Source organism: Theropithecus gelada, chromosome 5 (assembly GCF_003255815.1).
Source record: "Theropithecus gelada isolate Dixy chromosome 5, Tgel_1.0, whole genome shotgun sequence".
In the NCBI taxonomy this organism is placed as follows: Eukaryota; Metazoa; Chordata; class Mammalia; order Primates; family Cercopithecidae; genus Theropithecus; species Theropithecus gelada.
In genome coordinates this window covers 14323269-14344065 of record NC_037672.1, presented here as the reverse complement: position 1 = coordinate 14344065, position 20797 = coordinate 14323269, and the positions used below count along the sequence as shown (strand labels likewise).

General features: G+C 42.3%; 1 protein-coding gene across 3 annotated transcripts in view; it reads right to left on the bottom strand.

Annotated features, from left to right (window-relative positions):
- The window catches only part of CC2D2A (coiled-coil and C2 domain containing 2A), a 136389-nt gene extending 120411 nt beyond the window's left edge, over positions 1-15978 (bottom strand). The window contains exons 1-5 of one of the 3 annotated variants that reach the window (XM_025384650.1): positions 15786-15978; positions 12603-12636; positions 9880-9936; positions 7016-7099; positions 4945-5068 (exon numbers count right to left, since the gene is read on the bottom strand). In XM_025384650.1, coding sequence (XP_025240435.1) covers positions 4945-5068; positions 7016-7099; positions 9880-9918 — 247 coding nt within the window. In that variant the 5' untranslated portion in view covers positions 9919-9936; positions 12603-12636; positions 15786-15978. Of the gene's footprint in view, positions 1-4944; positions 5069-6472; positions 6590-7015; positions 7100-9879; positions 9937-12602; positions 12637-15785 lie in introns of those variants that run through there. The other 2 variants (XM_025384649.1, XM_025384651.1) reach the window with 2 other exon arrangements.
- Between the last annotated feature and the right edge of the window lie 4819 nt (positions 15979-20797).

Genomic DNA, 20797 nt, shown 5'->3' with positions numbered 1-20797 from the left:
CCACTGCTGGGTATATATCCAAAAGAAAGGAAATCAGTATATCAAAGAGATATCTGAACTGTTTTTATTGCGGCACTATTCACAACAGCTAAGATATGGAATCAACCTAAGTATCCATCAGTGGATAAATGGATAAAGAAAACATGCTACATATACACAATGGAATATTATTCAGCCATAAAAAAGAATGAAATTTTGCAGTTTGCAGCAATACGGATGGAACTGGAAGACATTATGTTAGTGAAGAAAGCCAGGCACAGAAAGACAACTAGTACATGTTTTCACTCATATGTGGGAGCTAAAACAATTGATCTGATAGAGATAGTGAGTAGAATGATGGTTACCAGAGGCAGGACCCTGTCTTGAGCATTTGTTGTTATGCCCATGGCAGTTTTTCAACATGTTTATCAAGCTCCAAATATTGCACTGGGGAATAAGCAATGAATACAGTAGACAAAGTCTGGCTCTCAGGGAGCTTTCCTTCTAATGATCAAGATAGTCAGCTGTTGGGAGGCCGAGGCGGGTGGATCACGAGGTTAGGAGATCGAGACCATCCTGGCTAGCGTGGTGAAACCCCGTATCTACTAAAAATACAAAAAAAAACTAGCCGGGCGTGGTGGCGGGCGCCTGTAGTCCCAGCTACTCGGAGGCTGAGGCAGGAGAATGGCGTGAACCCGGGAGGCGGAGCTTGCAGTGAGCCGAGATCGCGCCACTGCACTCCAGCCTGGGCAACACAGGGAGACTCCGTCTCAAGAAAAAAAAAAAAAAGATAGTCAGCTGATTGGAAAATGCCAGGAGGTGATGAGTGGTCTGAAAGAAAATAGAACCCGCTGAGAGGAAAGAGGACAGAGGTGGGAAAGGGACATTCTAGATAAAAGGTCAGGGAATCCCTCTCCACTCTCCACCTCTCCCCAACCACCAGATCCCTATAACCATACATTCATGTCCACTTGGATATTCAACAGGCATCTCAACTTTGCATGTCTATTCAATTTCTACCTTCAAACCTGCCCTTTCTGCCATCTTTTCTTTCTCTGAAACTCTATTGGGAAAATGGCAACTCCATTTTCCCAATAGCTCAAGTCAAAAACCATGGAGACAACCTTCCTGCTTTCATAATTCTTGTTCAATCAAGAAATATAACTGTTTGTTTCTAACCTTCTAAATACCCAGATTTCCCACACTCTTTTGTCCCCTTCCACTACCCACCAGTCCCATTCCGCAGTAACTCCCACCTGGATTTTTGCTCTTGGCCTCTACCTGGTCTCTGTGCTTCTCCCCTTGCTCCTTCCAAAGTCTACTCTCAGCACAGGAGCCTTCAGCCTTAAGTCTGATTATATCAGTCCTGGGCTTGAACCCTTCAATGACGCTCATCTAATTCGGATTAAAAGTCTAAGGGCCCACTAGGCTGGGTACAATTCCCCTCCTCCCTTCTGATTTTATTTTTTTCCTTTTCCTTGTTGTTCACTCTCCACCACCCTTGCCCCCTGGCTGTTGCTGAACATTTCAAGCACATTCCTGCCTTAAGACCACTCACTGCCTGGGACATTCTCTCCTTGGGGATCACTCATTTCCTTTCACAAATGCACCTCATCCTCTCACTCCCACTGCAGTCCTGCCAGCTTACTGTTTATCTTTCTCTTCGGCACTTCTCATACCTGCTGTACTCTATGTTTATCTAGTTTACTTCATTTGTTTTTCTCTTTTTTCCTCTCATCCCTCCCACAGCTGGAGTATAAATTCTGTGGCACTGTTCACCCAATCTATTATTGTCCCTGTTTTACAAATAAGGAAACTAAAGTTTAGTTAGGGAGGTTGGAGAACTTGCCCAAGGGAGTAAGATAGGTAGAGACTGGTACCCACAGTTGTCTAAGCCATCTCCCATGGTCTTAACTGGACAGCTCAATTGCCTTTACAATCACAAGCTTAAGTAGAGAACTCTCTTTAAGTGGGAACCAAAGCCCAGGAATGCTCAGATGGTCATGAGGTATTCAGAGGCCAGTAAGGAGTCAATGAAAGTGGAGCACACGGGAAAAGACCGAAAAATACAACTGGAAGGGGCCCAACTGCATAGGGTCTTAGTGCCCAGAATAAATAAGAGAGTATGGATTTTATGTAATGTAATATAATAGATTTCTGAGTAGAAAAGTGAGATAAAGAAGAGTTTTAAAGAAAAATTAATGTGGTAGTAAAAATGTCCATACATTCTTTGACACTCCTTCTTTCAAAAGAAGGAGCTTGATTTCCTCCCCTTAAATGTGGGCTGGATTTAGGGACATGCTTCTAAAAAGTATGTTGAAAGCACTGATAGGTGATTTTCACGACTGGGTCATAAAGCACATGGCGGCTTCTATCTTGCTCTCGACCCTCTCTGTGTTTTCTGCGCATACATCTGTGTGTTTCCAAGCCCTGAATCTGGAATCCTCCTCACCCTACAATTCCCCATGCAGACTCCTCCGTATGTGGAGGCTCCATTCTTCTGTCACCTCCCTTGCTACCCTTGCCTGCCTAGGGCAGTCCTGCGCTCTGCCGTTTCTCCCAGCACTCATCATTCCTTTTTACTTGTCTGTCTCCTGCTCTAATGCCACTGGTATAATACTTCCTCTGCTCTCTTGACTCTGTCTGCTGGCTTTGACTTCTCATTTCTGACAGATGCCTGGCTCCACAGGCTCCTTATCCACCATGTGCTCCACGCCTCACTGCTGGGGATGTTTTCTCTTAATCTTGGTTCATCAGTGCTGCCAATTCATCAGCAGCTTCCAGCTCCACCCAGGGCTTCCCAGACACTGGCTGGTCATGGTGTGGCTCCAGGAGGCAGGTCTCAGTCTTCTGTCGATTCCATACCTCTCCATTCCCCAATTCAGAAATAGTGCCTTTTGTGGGGGAAGGGAATAATGGATAGATTATCTCCATGGTGATAGTGGACAGTATCTCCTTCATTTTAGAGGTTAGAAAATAATCCACTTTTTATGTCACAGAGCCTTGACTGGTGGCCACCTCTTCTGGCAGTTTTTCCCTTGATTTTAAAATAATTAAATATCCAATAGTTGTGCTAAGGACTGAATTGTGTTCCCCCTCTGAAAATTTGTATGTTGAAGCCTTCTCCCCTAGTATGACTGCATTTAGAGATAGACCCTGTAGGAGGTAATTAAGGTTGAATGAGATCATAAGGAAGGGGCCCTGATAGGATTAGGATTAGTGTCCTTATAAGAGGAGACACTAGAGCCTCCCCATCCCCCAATGCAGGCACACAGAAGAGGTCATGTGAGCACACAGGAAGATGGTGGCCACCAACTAGCCAGAAGGAAGGGCCTCACTGCAAACTGGCCATGCTGGCACCCTGATTTCAGATGTCCAGCCTTCAGAACCATGAGAAAACAAATGTTGGGTGTTTAAGCCCCCCAGTCTATGGTATTTTGTTATGGCAGCCTGAAATGACAAGTGGTAATCCTCGGTAATAAACGTTTTTGAGCATTTAGAAAAAGAAACAGCCATCTGAGATAAATTTTGGTTCTGTTTTTATTAATTCATAACAGCTCTCATTGTGTCACTGCTCTTAGATTGGAACCACATTTTTCCAATCTAAGAGTCAACTTGCTTCCAAGGTCCTCTAGTTTCCAACAGTTACTTATTTCCCAACTTTGCCATAGGGAAAACAGCCTAACAATTATGTAACAATTAAAAAGTATAACCGCTTTTCCTCTTGTCTAATCCACTTTTCATGAAAAGCAATGCCTGAAGGGTGATCATTTTCCCTACAATGAGCAGGTAATTCATGATGTTCATTGTACTGGGGAAGAAGAAAAGGCATGTATGTGTAGGTGGAGAAGCGTAGGTGTTCTCAATGGTAAGGTCACCAGCAGCCTCAGAAACCTCCCTCATTTCTTCCAAACATCTAATTCAAGCCTCACGACGTTAACACATATGTCTTCCCTAACAATTTCATCTTCCTTTGAGTTTCGGCATATTTAATTTCTATTCTAATGAACACTCCCGAACTTATGTACTGTTAGTCCATTTTGCATTCCTGTAAAGGAATATCTGAGACTGGGTAATTTATAAAGAAAAGAGGTTTATTTTGGCTCACTGTTCTGCAGACTGTACAATAAGCATGGTGCCAGCATCTGCCTCTGGTGAGGCCTCAGGAAGCTTTTACTTATGTCAGAAGGGGAAGGGGAGGCAGTCGCATGGTGAGAAAGGGAGCAAGAGAGAGGGGAGGAGATTCCAGCTCTTTTTGTTTGTTTGTTTTCTGAGATAGAGCGTTGCTGTGTTGCCCAGGGTGGAGTGCAGTGGCCCGATCTTGGCTCACTGCAACCTCTGCCTCCCAGGTTCAAGCAATTCTCATGCCTCAGCCTCCCAAGTAGCTGGGAGTACAGGCATGTGCCACCACACCTGGCTAATTTTTTTGTACTTTTAGTAGACATGGGGTTTCTCCATGTTGGTCAGGTTGGTCTTGAACTCCCAACCTCAGGTGATTCACCCGCCTCAGCCTTCCAAAGTGCTGGGATTACAGACATGAGCCACTGCGCCTGGTCTGCCCAGGCTCTTTTTAACAACCAGCTCTCCAATGAGTGAACAGAGCAAGAACTCACTCATTACTAGAGGACAACACCAAGCCGTTCATGAGTTGTGCCCTCGTTATCCAAACACTTCCCCTTAGGCCCCACCTCTAACACTGAAGGTCACATTTCAGATCTGGAGGGGACAAACATCCAAAGAATATTATGTGCTTATAGAAACACATCCTGAAGCTATGTGTCCCGTCTCCTTGGCAGGGATTAACCTAGAAAGTCACTCACCAAGTTGGGATAAGGTGAGTGGAGCAGCAGTGGCAATGCATGAAAACTAACACCCATAAAAAATCCCCATACTGCTCTGTGCTGAACTCACAGTAGGCAATTCACAAGCACCAGCGAACCAGCTGAATGGAAGAGAGGCACTTACTCCGTGGGCCTCTCCGGACTGTCATGCTCAGGAGGTGGGTCTTGGGCTCCTCCTGCACAGGCTCCGGCTGGTTGCCAAGGTGGGACTCTTCGGACACCATTTCCTTGGGGAGAGCAGTTGGTGGCTGGAGGAAGAAGGTCAGAGGTTCAGAGACTCCCAGGACTTCATTTCAGTCTGTTCCTCTCTTGGGAAGATGGGTCACCAGTGAGGGGACATGCCTTCGTACTGTTCACATCTGGATAACCACAGTCCCCGTCACCTGACTCACTGTGGGTACCCCCCAGGGAAGAGGGCCAACCCAGAGTTTCTCTAGAAATAGTTTCGTGAAATTATCAAGGCATCCCCAAATAGCGTGATTATTTTCACTTTTTCTAGGTAAAATGTGTAGAGCTCTGCAGGACTTTGGAGGAAAGAGAAAGGGGAAAATCACAGTTGGTTCTCAACTTCAAATAGTTTGCAAACAGCAGCTAAAGTGTCACTGGGTAATTCAGGGCAAATATTTAGTCCACCCTTTGGGCACCCCAAGAATAGCCTCTGGTTCCTTCCCCAGACTCTCAGTGAAGGAAAACAAGGAAGCAGAATTGGCAATAACACCTTTGAGGACAGATAGACTAAAGCTTGCCTCCAAACTCAGATTGACTGTGGGACTTTGGGCAAGTTATTTAACTTCCTTCTACACTGCTTTCTTATCTGTAAAAGAAAAATATAATAAAAAGAGCCCATTTGTTGAGATGCTGCAATGTATGAGTCATTGTAGAAAGCACAGAGATTCTGATGTAAATAGATGGCCCGGGGTGGAACTTATTTAAAAAAAAAAAAAAAGTCCCCATGTGATTCTGATTCTGGAATGCAACTACATTTCTTGCAATGCTGCCAACCTATAAAGTTCCAAGCCTGGCCCATAAATTGCTCAGCATTTAATAGCTGTTATATTCCCTTCTCCATCCTTGCCCCTTTCTCCTCTTCAGTCTAAGCTCCATGGCAGCCTTGGCATTGGTCACCCACTGCTCACTGTGCCTGTGACTCTGGAGCTAAGGGCTGGAACCCTTTTCATCTAGTGCCTCCGTGGCCCCTGGCCCTGGGCTGCAGAGCTGCAGACTGACCCCACAGGAAGGGGTTAAAGCTTCGGAGCTGTGTCTGGCTGTGGGTCTTTTCAGTCCCCAGGAGTGGCCAGAGAGCTAGCCCACGTGGCCAGGCAGTACCTCCCTGACCGCCTGGACCCTCCCGTGGGCGGCTTCATCCCAGCCTGCAGGAAAGGCTGAAAGTGACTCCTCTGCCCAGATTACCCCAACGAGTATGCTGAGCAAGGGGGTAGCTAGGAGGGAGGTCTCTTCTGTCTCCCTGTGACCTCCTCATCTCTCCTGGCCACCCCTCTCTGCAGCCCCTTCACGTGACTACTGGCTCAAAATGGCGCTTCCCTCCCCTCCCTCCCCTGCTGGCATCTCGATTGTTCCAAGCAGAGCTCCCATCCACAATAGCTGCTTCCCTGCCTCCCTTCTCAGAGGACAACTCCTTACCAAGGACTTACCTGGAAAAGATTTACCCTGCACAGGACGCTCCCAGCCTAGGAGGGGAACTCCTGTGGAGAGGTAGGGGAGGATCTGCCAGCAGGCTCGGGAGAAAGGAGTTGGCTTCTGCCTCAAAGACAGAATTTGGGCTTGGAGTTGGAAAAAGAGGGAGTTTTCCACGATTTGTAATCCTTTACTGCCATCTACTGCCCATCATAGTCTATGGCCTTCAATGAAGCACTAAAACAGGCTCCTTTCATCTTTTCTAGACTCCTCTCTAGGAGATGGAGAAAACTTAGAGTAAAAATGCCCCAAGTATGGACCCCCGCCTTACTGTGAGGCTCATCTGTAAGTCTCTGAATCAGGCTCCTGCATCCTGGACCATCCCATCTGCATCCTGGACCATCCCATCTGCATCTTCGCCTCACAGTCCCCCAGAGCAGGCCAAAGGTTGGTACCAAGGAAGGAAGGCTGCCCTTGTGGATGCTGTATGGCCCTGGGGATGCAGGCAGGTTGTTGATCGGTGACACAACACACAGACACAGTTTCTTGTCACTTCCTACCTGTTTCTTTCTTGGCTGTCTTCGAACCTTTGAGTTCCTCTTCTGTCTTCCCATGTCTGCATCCTCATCATTTTCAATGAACTCCTTTGTTAAAATGCAAGAGGGAGAGAATCTTAAGACAGGGAGAGAGGTATGACTTTTAGGTATTAAAATTAAAACCCCCATCTTGACCCTGCTTCTATGCAGTAATGCTCAGTGGGAGTGGGGGAACAGTTAACAATCTGTGTGGCTATCATCATCCACTCTTCTCAACACAGACATGTTTTCGAAAAGTCATATCCATATTGGAACATCATACACGAGATGATGTTGGATCTTCCATGGTTCCAGGTCCTCGTTCATGCATACAACATTTACTGAGCATTTACTATGTTCCAGGCTCTTGCGACACAGAATTGAAAACCATATGCTGTCTGCTCTTAAAAGTCACAGTCTAAGAAAGGCGACCAACAAGTGAATCTGCTAGGACAGACAGAGAACCACAGCCCAGGACAGACATCAGAATCATATTAGGGATTTCACAGGTTAAGTTTTTCTGCTTCTTGGCCTTACCCGCACAGGAAAAGGATAATAAGGATACAATGTTACATCATCACAAATGCTTCAGATTAAAGGAAATTTTGGCAGATTTTTTTTTGAAAAGGAAAAAAATCCTTTCACAGCGCAAACTTCATTTCCTCTTTCCACCTTACACTTTCTAATGTTTTAGTCATAAATTGTTAGAGCTCAAAGCTCTCAAGTCTACTACAAGCTGTAAAGTTTTTTAGTCCTAGAGTTTTATAAACTGGGGCACAGGTGTCCCTGGGTGAATAAGAAGTTGCAAGATCAACACAGAACCTCTCTGGAGTACACCAAACTTACTAGAAATTTTTTCCTAAAACTAGGATTTTTTGTATTGTTTTTATACTGAAACAAATTTGGAACACAAAGTATGATTTTTAAAGATATATGATTTCAAAGAAATTTCATGCAGGTTTCTGGGGCAGACCTCAATTACTCCTGACTCCCCTTGGCCACTGGGGTTAGGGTAGACATGAACCGCAATAACAGAGGAGGGAAGTGAGGTCGAATGAGAGAATAGCCCTGGTTTGGGCCTTTCCTTCATGTGTGTGACCTGATCTCTGACTTGTCCTCTGAGCTGCATCCTCACTCTGGACTCCTTCTTTGGGCCTGCCAAATGGGAAGTGTTCTTAGTTCAGAGGATTCGCCAACTTAGATTACAAGAAGATAATTATATTGTGGTGTGCAAGCATGGCTTTTAATTCAATTCTAAGTTTTTACTGACTTGGAATGGACTTGTGAGAAGCCTACGTAATCTTTTGCTTTTCCGCGATGTTTTCATCCTCTATTCTAACTATCCAGTAGGACTTCAAATAAGATAGAATGTAAATTCCATGAGGGCACAAGATTTGTTTACTGCTGTATTCCCAGGGACTATAGGCACAAAACATATTTGGTTACATGAATGAATAAGCAAATATAAATTTATGTGGGTTTGTCGGTACTTGATCTTGCTTAAAAGTTATTTATTTATTTATTTATTTATTTATTTATTTATTTATTTCTGAGACAGAGTCTCAGTCTGTCGCCCAGGCTAGAGTGCAGTAACATGGTCTCGGCTTACCGCAACCTCCGCCTCTCGGGTCAAAGTGATTCTCCTGCCTCAGCCTCCGGAGTAGCTAGGATTACAGGCATGCCCCACCACGCCTGGCTAATTTTGTATTTTTAGTAGAGATGGGGTTTCTCCATGTTGATCAGGCTGGTCTCGAACTCCCAACCTCAGGTGATCCACTTGCCTCAGCCTCCCAAAGTGCTGGGATTACAAGCATGAGCCACCGTGCCCAACCATCTTGCTTAAAGTTAATCTGCATGGTTTTATAATGAGTTTCCTCAGGCTTTTTGGAGCACTGCATTGGACAGCACATATCATCTCCATTTCTGTCTTTGTTGTCTCAAGCCAGTGAGCCCTTGAAATGAGAGAGAAGTAAGGATTGAGAGGAATACTGTCTTTTGTTGGATGGTCTGCAGTCTCCAAACTAGACAGCCTCCCTTCTCTGGTGTGGGCAGTGCTTTAATGAGTTTTTACGTACAATGAGTCAGAAATTGCAGGACTCCATGGACAGAGGCTTCTATTAGCGGGTGTCAACAATTGTTACCTTCACTCTGAATGTCTTTAAAAATCAGCGTGCTTCAGGCAGAGCTAGGCCCAATAATAGGTAGTAACTTAGAGCTGCTATGTGTCAGAGTTCATAGAACAGTGACAAAACAGCTTCAGAGCATTCAGGTAGAAGTAAGATCTCGGAATGTCAGCAGGACTGCATTTCCTTCACCATCCACCTCCCCTTCTCCACCACATATCTGATAAGCACCCTCAGGGTGCATTTAGTAGGTGTGTGTTAAACTAAATGTGGGTTGAGGATAACTCTACTTTGAGTTCTTACATAACAAACTGCAATCTTAGTAAACTAACTGAAAGCCTGACTTAAAGTGTACTTCTGTAGCAGATAGCTGAGTCTTAGCCAATCACAGCAGCTGAGCTCCAGTCAATCACAGGTGGCCTACTGATCAGACCATGTTTAAATAAGGCAATGTTGAGGTGTAGCTAATCCAGCTGTGTCTGTACTCCACTTCCATCTTCAGTCCATAGATGCTGTCTGCCCACAGAGCAGAGCAGAGCTCTCTGAGTCTCTTCAGGTTCTGAGGGCTGCCCAATTCACAAATTGTTCTTTGTACAATTAGACTCTGCTGAATTTAATTCATGTAAAGCTTTTCTTTTAACATGTGCAATAGATGCTGGTTGGCCTAACTTCCTCATAAGCATGCACACAAACACATCCCTAGAGGACATCGAAGTGGCCACTTACCTCTGTAATTATTTTTACTTTTTCTTCCCTGGGATTCATTTTGGCTGGGATGGGTCCCTGACAAAGAATAATGAAGAAGTCAGGCATTTTGAAATCAATGAAATACTGCTTCTCTTACTATGGATATATATGAGGCTGGCCGTGATGGTAAGTGAAGTGTTTGAGCTGAGTAGACTTTCCACTCACAGGAACCCTGGCAGACCCCAGGACTGGTGGAGATAAGTGCCAGAGGAAAGGAAGGATGCCAAGTCTCCCTGTCCCCACATCTTTACTGTGCCCATAGAGTTGGATGGCACTGGTTGGAATCCAGCTCCAGAAGGACCATTTTACAGCTCCTCTCCGCTACTGCCCCTCCGCACTCTGCCCTTGACCTTGGCCCTTATTTCACTAAGTAAAAAGACAAGACCAGAGAGGGCTTCTGCATCCCCTTCCCCTCCTACCACATTGAGCCACCGCCACCTCCTCTGCTTCCACTTGCTACTATGAACCCCCATGTCCCCATGGGGCCCCTCCTTCAATAGTGCACTGGGCCTTATCATTCCTCCCCCTCCAGACCCTTGATCCTGACAATTCTTCACTTTCACCTGGGTTTTCTTCCTGCTCTATTGGCTCATTCTTACCAGTGGAAAAAAATGCTGTAATTTTTCCCTTCCTTTAAAAAAGCCCCCCACCGGTTTTTTTTTTTTTTTTTTTTTTGAGACAGAGTCTCACTCTGTTGCCTAGGCTGGAGTGCAGTGGCATGATCTTGGTTCACTGCAACCTCCGCCTCCCAGGTTCAAGCGATTCTCTTGCCTCAGTCTCCTGAGTAGCTGGGATTACAGGTGTGTGCCACCACGCCCGGCTAATTTTTGTATTTTTAGTAGGGACAGTTTTACCATGTTGGTCAGATGGGTCTTGAACTCCTGACCTTGTGATCAGCCTGCTTTGCCCTCACAAAGTGCTGGGATTACAGGCGTGAGCCACCGCTCCCAGCCAAAAAAAGCCCTCTCTTAACTTTACTTCTCTTTCGAGCTGTTGCTCAAGTTTTCAACAATTGTAGAAAAATCCCTCAAAACATTCCCTCTCTTTCCAGTTTGTTTTTATTTTTGGGGTCTAGCATGCTCTTCAACTCCTCTTGCCAATGATTCATCTCCAGTGACCCCGGCCTTGCCATGTCTGGTGATCAATTCTCAGTCCTCATCTTACTTGACTTGGTCAGAGAGATTTAAAACATTTTCTACGTTTTTAATTTTTGTGGGTACATAGTAGGTGTATATATTTATGAGGTACATGAGATATTTGGGTACAGGCATGCGACGCTTAATCGCATCACGGAAAATTGGGTATCTATCCCCTCAAGCATTTATCCTTTGTGTTACGAACAATCTATTTATACTCTTTTAGTTATTTTTAAATGTACAATTAAATTATTATTGACTATAGTCCTTTCATTGTGTTATCAAATACTAGGTCTTATTCATTCTTTCTATTTTTTTTTTTTTTTTGTATCCATTAGACAACCTCCCCCAACCCCTGACTACATTTCCCAGCCTCTGGTAACCATCCTTCTCTTCTCTATCTCCATGAGTGCAATGATTTTGATTTTTAGATCCCACACATAAGTAAGAACATGCCATGTTTGTCATTTGCATCTTCTCACTTACTTGTGGGTGAAATCAGCCAGGCACGGAAAGGTCAGAGACATTTAGTGATGAAAGTCACCCATCCCTTTCTTTGGAGATACTTTCTTCAGTTGGCTCCTGGGACAAGTTCTTTCTTGGTTTTCCTCTTACCCACTGACTGCTCCTTCTCAAACTCCTTTGCTGGTTTCTCCCCATCTCTCAAACCACCAAAGGTTGGAGTGCTCTGGGGCTTAGCTCTGCCTGTTTTCATTCCTCTGGCCGTCTCATCATGTCTCTTGGCTTTAAACACCATCTGCATGCTGATACTTCCCAAATTTACATCCCGGGTCCAGACATCTCCCCAGAATTCCAGACTCAAGTATCTGCTTGATGGACACCTTCACTTGGCTTGACATACCTCAGATAAAGTTCTTTGCTTTTATTCCTGAGCCTGCTTTGTACTGCAGTTTTCCTGTTGTAATACACAGAAATCCATTTTGCTCAGGCCAGAAACCTTGCAGTTGTTCTTAACTCCTTTCTCAGTCTCACATGACACACCACACTCAATCCATCAGCAATCCGGCCAGTTTTGGCTTCAAATTATATTCAGGATCTAATCACTTCTAAACATTTCCACTATTATCACCATGGTCAAACACCATCTTCTCTCTTGAAATCTACTGCAAGTACCTCCTAATTTCTCACCTTCCCACATTGCTGGGCTACCATATTCTCTGCATTGAAGCCAGTGTAAATTGATAAAAATTTGAGTGACATCATGACGTTGCTTCACTCAAAATCCTCCAGTGATTTCCCTTTGTCCACAGAGTAAAACCGAAAGTTTTTTCCAAGGCCTACAAGCCCTGTGTGATTTGCACTTGAATCCTCTTGCCTCAGGACCTTTGCACCTGCGGTTCCTGCTACCTAGTTCTCCTTTTCCCCAAGATATCTGCATGGCTCTTGCTCTTTCACTTTCTTCTGGTCTCTGCTGAAATTTCATTATCAGAAAGCTCTTCCCTGACCATTCACAACACAATGATCTCCTCCCAGCACCCTCCTGGAATTCCTTAACTACCTTACAATGATTTTTTCATAGTACTTATCACCACTCAATATACATACTTGTTAATGTCAGCCTATATCCATTAAAATATAGCTACAAGAGGGCAGAAACATTATTTTGTTTATTGTTTACCTCCAGAGACTAGGATTATGGGACATCATGGACATTCAATATATACTTGTCAAATGAATGACTAAGTCACTGACTTATTGCCTGTGGTTCCATAGCCACATTCTGGGACTATTTAAAGCTCCACTGTTTTTTCTAGTCTTCTGTGAGGATTAAGTGAGAAACCATGTGGAGAAACAACAGGCATATGGCTGAGAAATCATAAGCCCTTTCTAATATCCATGGAACCCAAATCTTAACTGGGACTTGGTCAGGTCATTTAAGCAGCTCATCTGAGCTCAAGGTTTCACTGACCCTACAGGGGAATTACCATGTTAAAGGGAAATAAAACATCTGAAATTCTATTGTCTTCTCTACAGACTTCATCACAGTGTACAAAAAATAAAGGAAGGAAAATATAAAAGCAGCTAAGAAAATAGAGAGGAAAGAAGGTAACCTAGAGTGAATGAGGGGTCGGATAATAAGGATGAAATGTAAAAGTACACAAGAGTTCTCTAATAAACAACTCCGGTCATTGCAAACTGAAAAAAAAAAATAAAACAAACAAACAAAAAACCTGTGAAATATTTTAGTAACTAAAAAAAGTTCTCTATAAGTTAAAAAATGCTTTATATGAAATAAAAAATAGAAGTAGAAAATGAAAAATGTAATGGGATTTTCTTTTCTCCTCATTCTTTCCTGATCATTTCCTTTAAATGAGTTTCTAAGGAAATCAAATGACAAGGAAATTTACTTTTTATATGAACACTGTTGCTAAGAAAAGATAAATCAATACTGCCTGGTTTTAATATGCAGCTTGCCATCATCTTATGCATCGGTACTTGTTAATATATTCCTACTGACAACATCAAAATAGCTACGATTTACTGCACACTTATTTTGTGCTAACTCTAGACATATGTTCTCTTTAGTCCTCACAGTAACATGTCTAGCTTAGCAGTATGTGCCCCAATTTGTGTATGAGTAAACTGAGGCTCTGACAGTTTGCATGATTTGCCCAAGGTTATAATTATTAAATGTCACATCCAGAACTGGACCCCAAGACTCTGATTCCCAAGTCCTCCCTCACTCCACTCTACCCCTCTGTCTCACCATTTATTCTTGCTTTTGCAATGGCATCAATAATTATTCTATGCTTTCCAGAATAGCCCACTATTCTGGAAATATTTACAGTTGAAAGCTGTGAAGCACTGGTGAGAAAAGGCTTAGGCTACATTAAGTCAATTATTTATTTTACTCAGTGCAGAAAACCAAACATTTTTTTCAAGAAAAGTACTGACACCTTCATCTGAATAAATGGTCTATTCTTAAGAGTCATCAATGGATCAGAGCCATACCTGGAGGCTGAGATACAATGCATCTCACTCCATATTGGTTGCTTAAAAAATCATGCAATATATATGCCCTACTCCAGGATGGCAAAAACATGGGTTTATAGGAAGAGTGGCCCACGTATTTCTTTGCCAAGGAATATGTGGACCTGAGTTCCAACTTCAGCTTTTTTTATTAACTGTGTGATCTTGGAACAATGCCCTCCCTTCTCTGAGACACATTTTTTTTTTTGTCTGCAACATTGCAATCATACTTCCTACCTTGAAGGATGATTAATTTATAAGGGCTAAATGATGAAATGTGTGTAGCAAAATGCCTAGCACAGACTGGGCTCTCAATATTGGTAGGTTTTGTTAATAAGAAAAAGTGACTGTGGGGAGGGAAAGTGGAAAAAAGGAATGAGGAGGGAAAAGAGCTTGGGGGATAGAAGAGGAGTCATGAAAGAGACCTTAGGTGATTTTCAAGCCCACCCACCTTTGGCTCCAGTCTTCAACCCCCAGCTACCATAACTCATGTTCCATCTCTCCTTGCCTTCAGCCAGGCCCAGGGCAGTTGCCTTGCTGTTTCCATGTATGGTGCTTCTGCAACCTCCTGCACTTCTACCCAGGAGTATTTTCTTCCTCACACCCTGAGAACATTTTTCTGTTCCATCCTGGAGCTTGGACACCTGGGGAGGTGCCACATACATTCTTTTGGAATACATTGTCTTATTCTATAAGTTATTCCAGCTGCAGTTTCCCTTAGCATAAGGTTAGTGACAAATAGCTTTATAGAATCATTGAATCAGCTCAATATAATATACATTGGCTTTGAAGAGTACATATGGGGACCATATTTGAGCTGTGTTATGTGATATATGGCCAGTGCATTTACACGATGTGGTAAGTGCTGGAAGCCCCTCCCTGGATGTCATCCCGCTGTGCTTTCAGTGTTTTTATAAATCTCTTATGGCACTTAGCTCATTGTACTCTTATCATGTGTTTATAGGTCTATTTTCCCAGCAAACTCTGAGCTTCTGACCTGGTCTAATTTATGTTTGCACCCTCTAAACTTAAGTTTATTGCCTGGTGCATTGTTGATGCTCCATAAATGTTTGAATGAATGACTCTATAAGTGAGCTCTAGGATATATATGTGTGTGTGTGTGTATATATAGAGAGAGAGAGAGAGAAAGAGAGAGAGAGAGAGAGATTTCATGCTGGCACTGAATTTATTTGCAGAAAAGGTTATATGAAAATGCAATAGCAAACATATATCTTATTCGACTTTATTAGCTTTTCATAGCACCTCTTTGCAATGAGGGGAAACAAACAGTCAGCTTAAGTTGTAGCCAGTAGATTTTCTTGAAGTCTTTGGAAAGCACAGCAACTCTCAGCACTGTGGTTAGTAGCCCTTTCTCTGTCTGATACCAAGAAAAGTGTATTTCGCAGTGACTAGTGCTTCTCCCCTTAAGCCAGTTTGAACTAAAAGGCCCATAAGTGCAACATGCAGCTAATGTTTCACAGAGCTTTGGTTAGAGAGCATTTTCACTCAGGGCTTGTGATGAACTGTACTTACATTTCCTGCAAACCAGATACCAGATAGCAGCTCAAATCAAAGCTGCCAAGTAATGGTCTATGTTCCCATTTCAGAAAGTAAAACATAAATAATGATGAGAGCCCCTAAATTTACAATTCATTAAATCCAGTCTCATTGTATCCGGGAGAGGCTGAATTTCAAGCCCGGTAACTGAAAACAGGAAATCATTGTTGCAGCCCAAAGTCCGGTTAGGGACTGATTTACCTTAAGAAACTTTACAAAAGGCACTTTGCAGATTCTGCTTTCTAGGATGGAAGTGGAGAGAGATGGTGCTGTAGAATCTTTTAAAAGGGTCCGGAGGGAAAGGCTGAGTGTTGGAGATGCCCCTGGGCTCCTCCCTGGGAAGCTGCAGCCATGTCTTGGAGCAAAAACACCAGCTTAGCAACCCGTTCCTAAGGAAGGTCACTCGGTGGCTTTTTTTTTCTTTTAAAGTGACAGGTTACTTCCAGTAGTGGAGTACAAGCATGCTGGGTAAGCAGAGACGCACAGCCTGCAGGAGAAGGACTGAGAGAAATCAACATGGGCAGCACTGGAAATTAGATTAAGCCTTAAGAGCCGCCCCTCCCTCATGTCATCTGGTCGTCTTGCATTTCCAATGAAGAACAGGCTCAGAGGTGGGGCGATTTAGAATCTTAAAAGGTCATCATTACATGGTGAAGCTGTCTAACGTGGCAGCAGCAAAAGCTCTGTGGAGGTCCTTCAGGGTACCAGCAAATGTTGCACTCAAGTGTTTTCCAGTTAAAAGTGGAAGGTTGAATGCACAAGTTTAATTTTTGCCTATTCTCTGAATCCCACTGCAATTCCTGAAAACGGATATAAATGTTATGGCTCAAAACAGTTGAAAAGAAAAAAAAAAAAGAGAGAGAGGAAAGAGGCAAAGTAGCTGGAAGAGTAATAGAATGAATGGAGCCAAGGAAACCACACTCCAAATAGACTAGTGTGTATGTGCACATGTGTTTGTGTGTATCTGTATCTGGGTGTATTTTGTGTGTACGTTTGTGTGTATGTGTATTGATTGTATTCTTGATGCTCTGGCATTTGGAGCCTTGATCCTGGAGAAACTGATTCTCCTAGGTTAGCTAATTTCTAGAGATAGCAAATGATTCCCCTGAAATATGCAAAGTCTCATATACAAGCCAACCAATCCAGAGCCCACACAACCAACCATCTCCATTTTCAAACTCTCACACACTAAGCCAATATTCCTCCTGTCCCAAGTCACCCCAGGTCCAGATACCAGACCACTATAGCGCAGAGAACACCACGATTATTCAAGCTATCTAGTCCTAAATTTACTCAGCACCCTACCCTGTGTCACCTATTCCTTCCTGGGAAAACCCTAGTAAAGGCTCTGCTCTGTACACTGTCTCCCTTCTGCCTTCTGACCAACACTGGTTCTTCCCTATGTGGTCCTGTGTGGCATTCCATGTTCTATGATTTGTATGTGTCTCCCCAAAAGCATGTATTGGAAACTTAATCCCTAATACAATGTTGTGGGGAGGCGGGACCTAAAGAGAGGCTATTAGGCTGTAGGGCTCTGCCCTCATGAATGTATTAATGCCATTATTGCAAGAGTGGATTCCTTATAAAAGAAATGAGTTTGACCCCCTTTTCTCTCTTTCTCTTTCTTGCTCTCATGTTCTCTTGCCTTGCACCATAGGATGGTGCAGCAAGAAGACCCTTGCAGGATGCCAGCCTCTTGATCTTGGACTTCCCAGCCATCAGAACTGTGAGAAATAAATTTCTGTTCGTTATAAATTGCCCAGTCTGTGTATTCTGTTACAACAGCAGAAAACGAACCAAGACACCATGCTTCTTGTTTCTGGGGATCTGTTAAGTATAAACTTCTTCTTTTGTGCCAGTCATGTTTGTGTCTGTGTATCTTACCATACAGAATTAAAATAAATCCAGAGTACTTTTTTTGACACGGCCTGTATGCATGCATATGTGTCAGTGTATTTGTGTTTGTGTCTCTGTATGTGTATGTATGTTTATGTATCTGTGTGCGTGTATGATGGGGTATGCAGGTAGGCATGAATACAAGGAAATGAGCTGATTTACTCTGCAGAACTTCAGCAGCTCAGGATTTGGGGCAGCAGTGTCATAGCTGAATCGTGTTCTCTCTCACCCCCAAAGATGCTGAGGTTCTAACCTCAGTATTTCAGAATGGGACCTTATTTGGAGACAGGGTATTTACAGAGGTAATCACATTAAAATGAAGTCATTAGAGTGAGATCTAATCCAAGATGATTGTGTCCTTGCAAAAGGGGAAATTTGGATTCAGAGATAGACACAATAGAAGAAAGGCAACGCGAAGACATGGGGAGAGCACCATCTCCAAGCCAGGGAACACTCAAGGCTATCAGCAGCCAGGAGAGAGGCCTGGAACACACTGTCTCTTGAAGCTTCACAAAGAATCAACCCTGCAACACCCTGATTTCAAATTTCTAGTCTCCTGAATTGTGAGAAAATTTCTGCTGTTTAAGCCACTCAGTGTGTGGTACTTTGTTACAACAGCCCCAGGAAACTAATACAACCATAGACTAAGGAAGGTGGGGAGAGATATGGGGCTGAAAATGCAGGAAGATTTGAAAGTCTGTATATTAAAGAGTTGATCCTCAGGATCCTTTTTCTTGGCAGCCTGAAAAATGCCCATTCCTCAGGCATAATTTCTGTCCTCCACATCTGCCTCATCTTCTGCTGCCCATAGGAGATTTTTTTTTCCCCCCTAGGGAAGTTAAACCAGAGACTCTCTGGTCTCAAGTTCCCAGTTACTGCAGAAAGTGAGTGTGTCTCAGGACTGAAAACTGATATGAAATGGAGATGTTGCAGGGCCCTTTCTGAACTTTTCTCAAGAATGTAGACAACCAAGAACATACCATTGGCTCCCCCATCCTACCTCTACGTATACAGAACTGGAGAAAGTAGAAAATTATTTTCTGGAAAATCTGAATGATTATAAAGCACAGACCCTACATACCGACATTTCTGGATCCTCCAATAAAAAAGCTAGCATATTGCCCTTACAGAAAAGCATTACAAAAAACATTAAAGGATCTCAGGCTATGAAATTTAATGCTCATAGTTATAAGAAGAGAGAACCATGAAAATGGAAAAGTATAATTTACCAAAGGAGTAATATAAGAACAACTGTATGAAAGAATATATTTTCCAATTGAAGGGGACGATCTACTATCTAGTGCTGGTACAAGAAGACAATAAAAAAACTTGTCTGTATTGGCTTGTATTCTGCATGTGGTGAGAAAAACGTGAAGAATTTACAACCATTGGTTTGCACCATGCAGTTTGCTTTATTTATGCTCTTTATATCTTTTAGGAGGCCCCTAAGTGACAACTTTTGAAAAGTGGCCTTTGGCTACTGTATCCCTGTGGAGTGCCAGGCACAAGTTATTCCAAAACTTTTCTGGAGGAACACACCTTCAAGTCCACAAATAAGTGTAGAGGAAGATGAGCTCACAACCCAAAATTAGAAAACACAAGAGAAACACTCAAGAGTCCACAGACAAACCAGAGGACACTATTAGATGCTCAAGAGTTTCTTGCAGTACAATAATCAGATGAAGAATGGAAAAATAACAATGACCAGCTATTCAAGAAGATAAAAGGAGGATTTGAAAATATGAAAGAAGAATGAGACACTATCAAAAAGATCAGACAAACTCAAAAAGGAACCAGATAGAACTTTTAGAAATAAATAATACAGTCATGAATTTAGATAAAAGTCAAAGAATGTGCTAAACTGTAGATGAGAGAGCTGAAGAGATGCAAAAGATAGATTTAAAAAATTGAAATGTGGCACAGAGAGATGGAAAACAGGAAGGAGTAGGTAAAAGATACAGGGAGAAATTGATGAGATCCACCATATCCAGTACAGTACCAGAAGGAGAGGAGAGAGAAAGAAGTTGAATGCTCTATCTTACAACTGAGGGATCTTGGTCAACTTCCTTAACTTTTCTAGGTTTCAGTTTCCTTCTCTGTAGGAAACTGAGGTTCAATAATAGTAACTATTCCAGAGGGTTGTTAGGAGATTTGTTAAGTTAATAATTGTAAAGTGCTTAGGACAGTCCTGGCACATAGTAAATGTTGTAAGGCTTATTAAGTGAAGAAAAATATGAATGTTTACTGTAAGAGATTATCTACTTGAAATGGTCAACTGCTATGAGAGGGAGGACTTATTCACCACTCTTATGCTAATTAACCGTTTGATTATTACCTCCCTGATCTTTTAAAAGTTTCATGCTCTGCCAGCTGAGCTAACTGGGCCTGTCCTCTTTGATCTTTAATACTGAACTAATTCATAAGAATTATACAACTTCTTGTTAAGTTCCAAAAATATTAAAAAGTATCTTTCCAAAACACCATTACTTGCAAAAGTTCTTATGTAAGCAAAATAAATGAATCTAGCAAATTTATTTTAAATCATAACACAAAAATCTCATTCTTTTGGTTAAGTATTCCTAGTTGGCTAAAGAGTTTTTAATCAAGGATAAATGTTAATCACATTATCACAAGCTTTTTTCTACATCTTTTGAGATAATTAAATATTATTTTTATTCTTTCATCTGTTAGTGTAGAGAATTGCATTCTCAGGTTTTTAAATGTCAAATTCTCCTTGCATTCCTGGGATATACTCAATTTTGTCAAGATACTTCAAAAATTAATATTGGATTTAGTTACCACTTTCTAGAAATTTTTGATTTATGTTCTTAGCTGAGATCAGCCTTGTATTGTTCTTGTCTCATTTTAGGATAAAGGATAGTCTAACCTCAAAAAAAAAGCAGACTAATGTTTCTCTCTCGCTCATCTCTGTAACAGTTCAGGTAAAATTAGCTTTATCATTTCTGTGAACTCTATACAATTGTCTGGGTCTAATAACTTTTTAAAAATTATGGTAAAATGTATATAACATAAAATTTGCCAATTTACTCATTTTAAAGTGTATAATTTAATAGTTTTTTTTTTAGCACAGTTGCAATGTTGTGGAACTGTCATCACTATGCTTCCAAAACTTTTTCATCACTCCAAACAGAAACTCTACACCCATTAAATAATAACTCCCTATTCTCCCTTCCCTCATTACCCCTTGGTAACCTTTAAATTACTTTCTAGCTCTATACATTTGCCTATTCTAGATATTTCATATAAGTGGATTATTACAATATTGTCCTTTTGCATCTTGTTTAGTTTACTTAGTA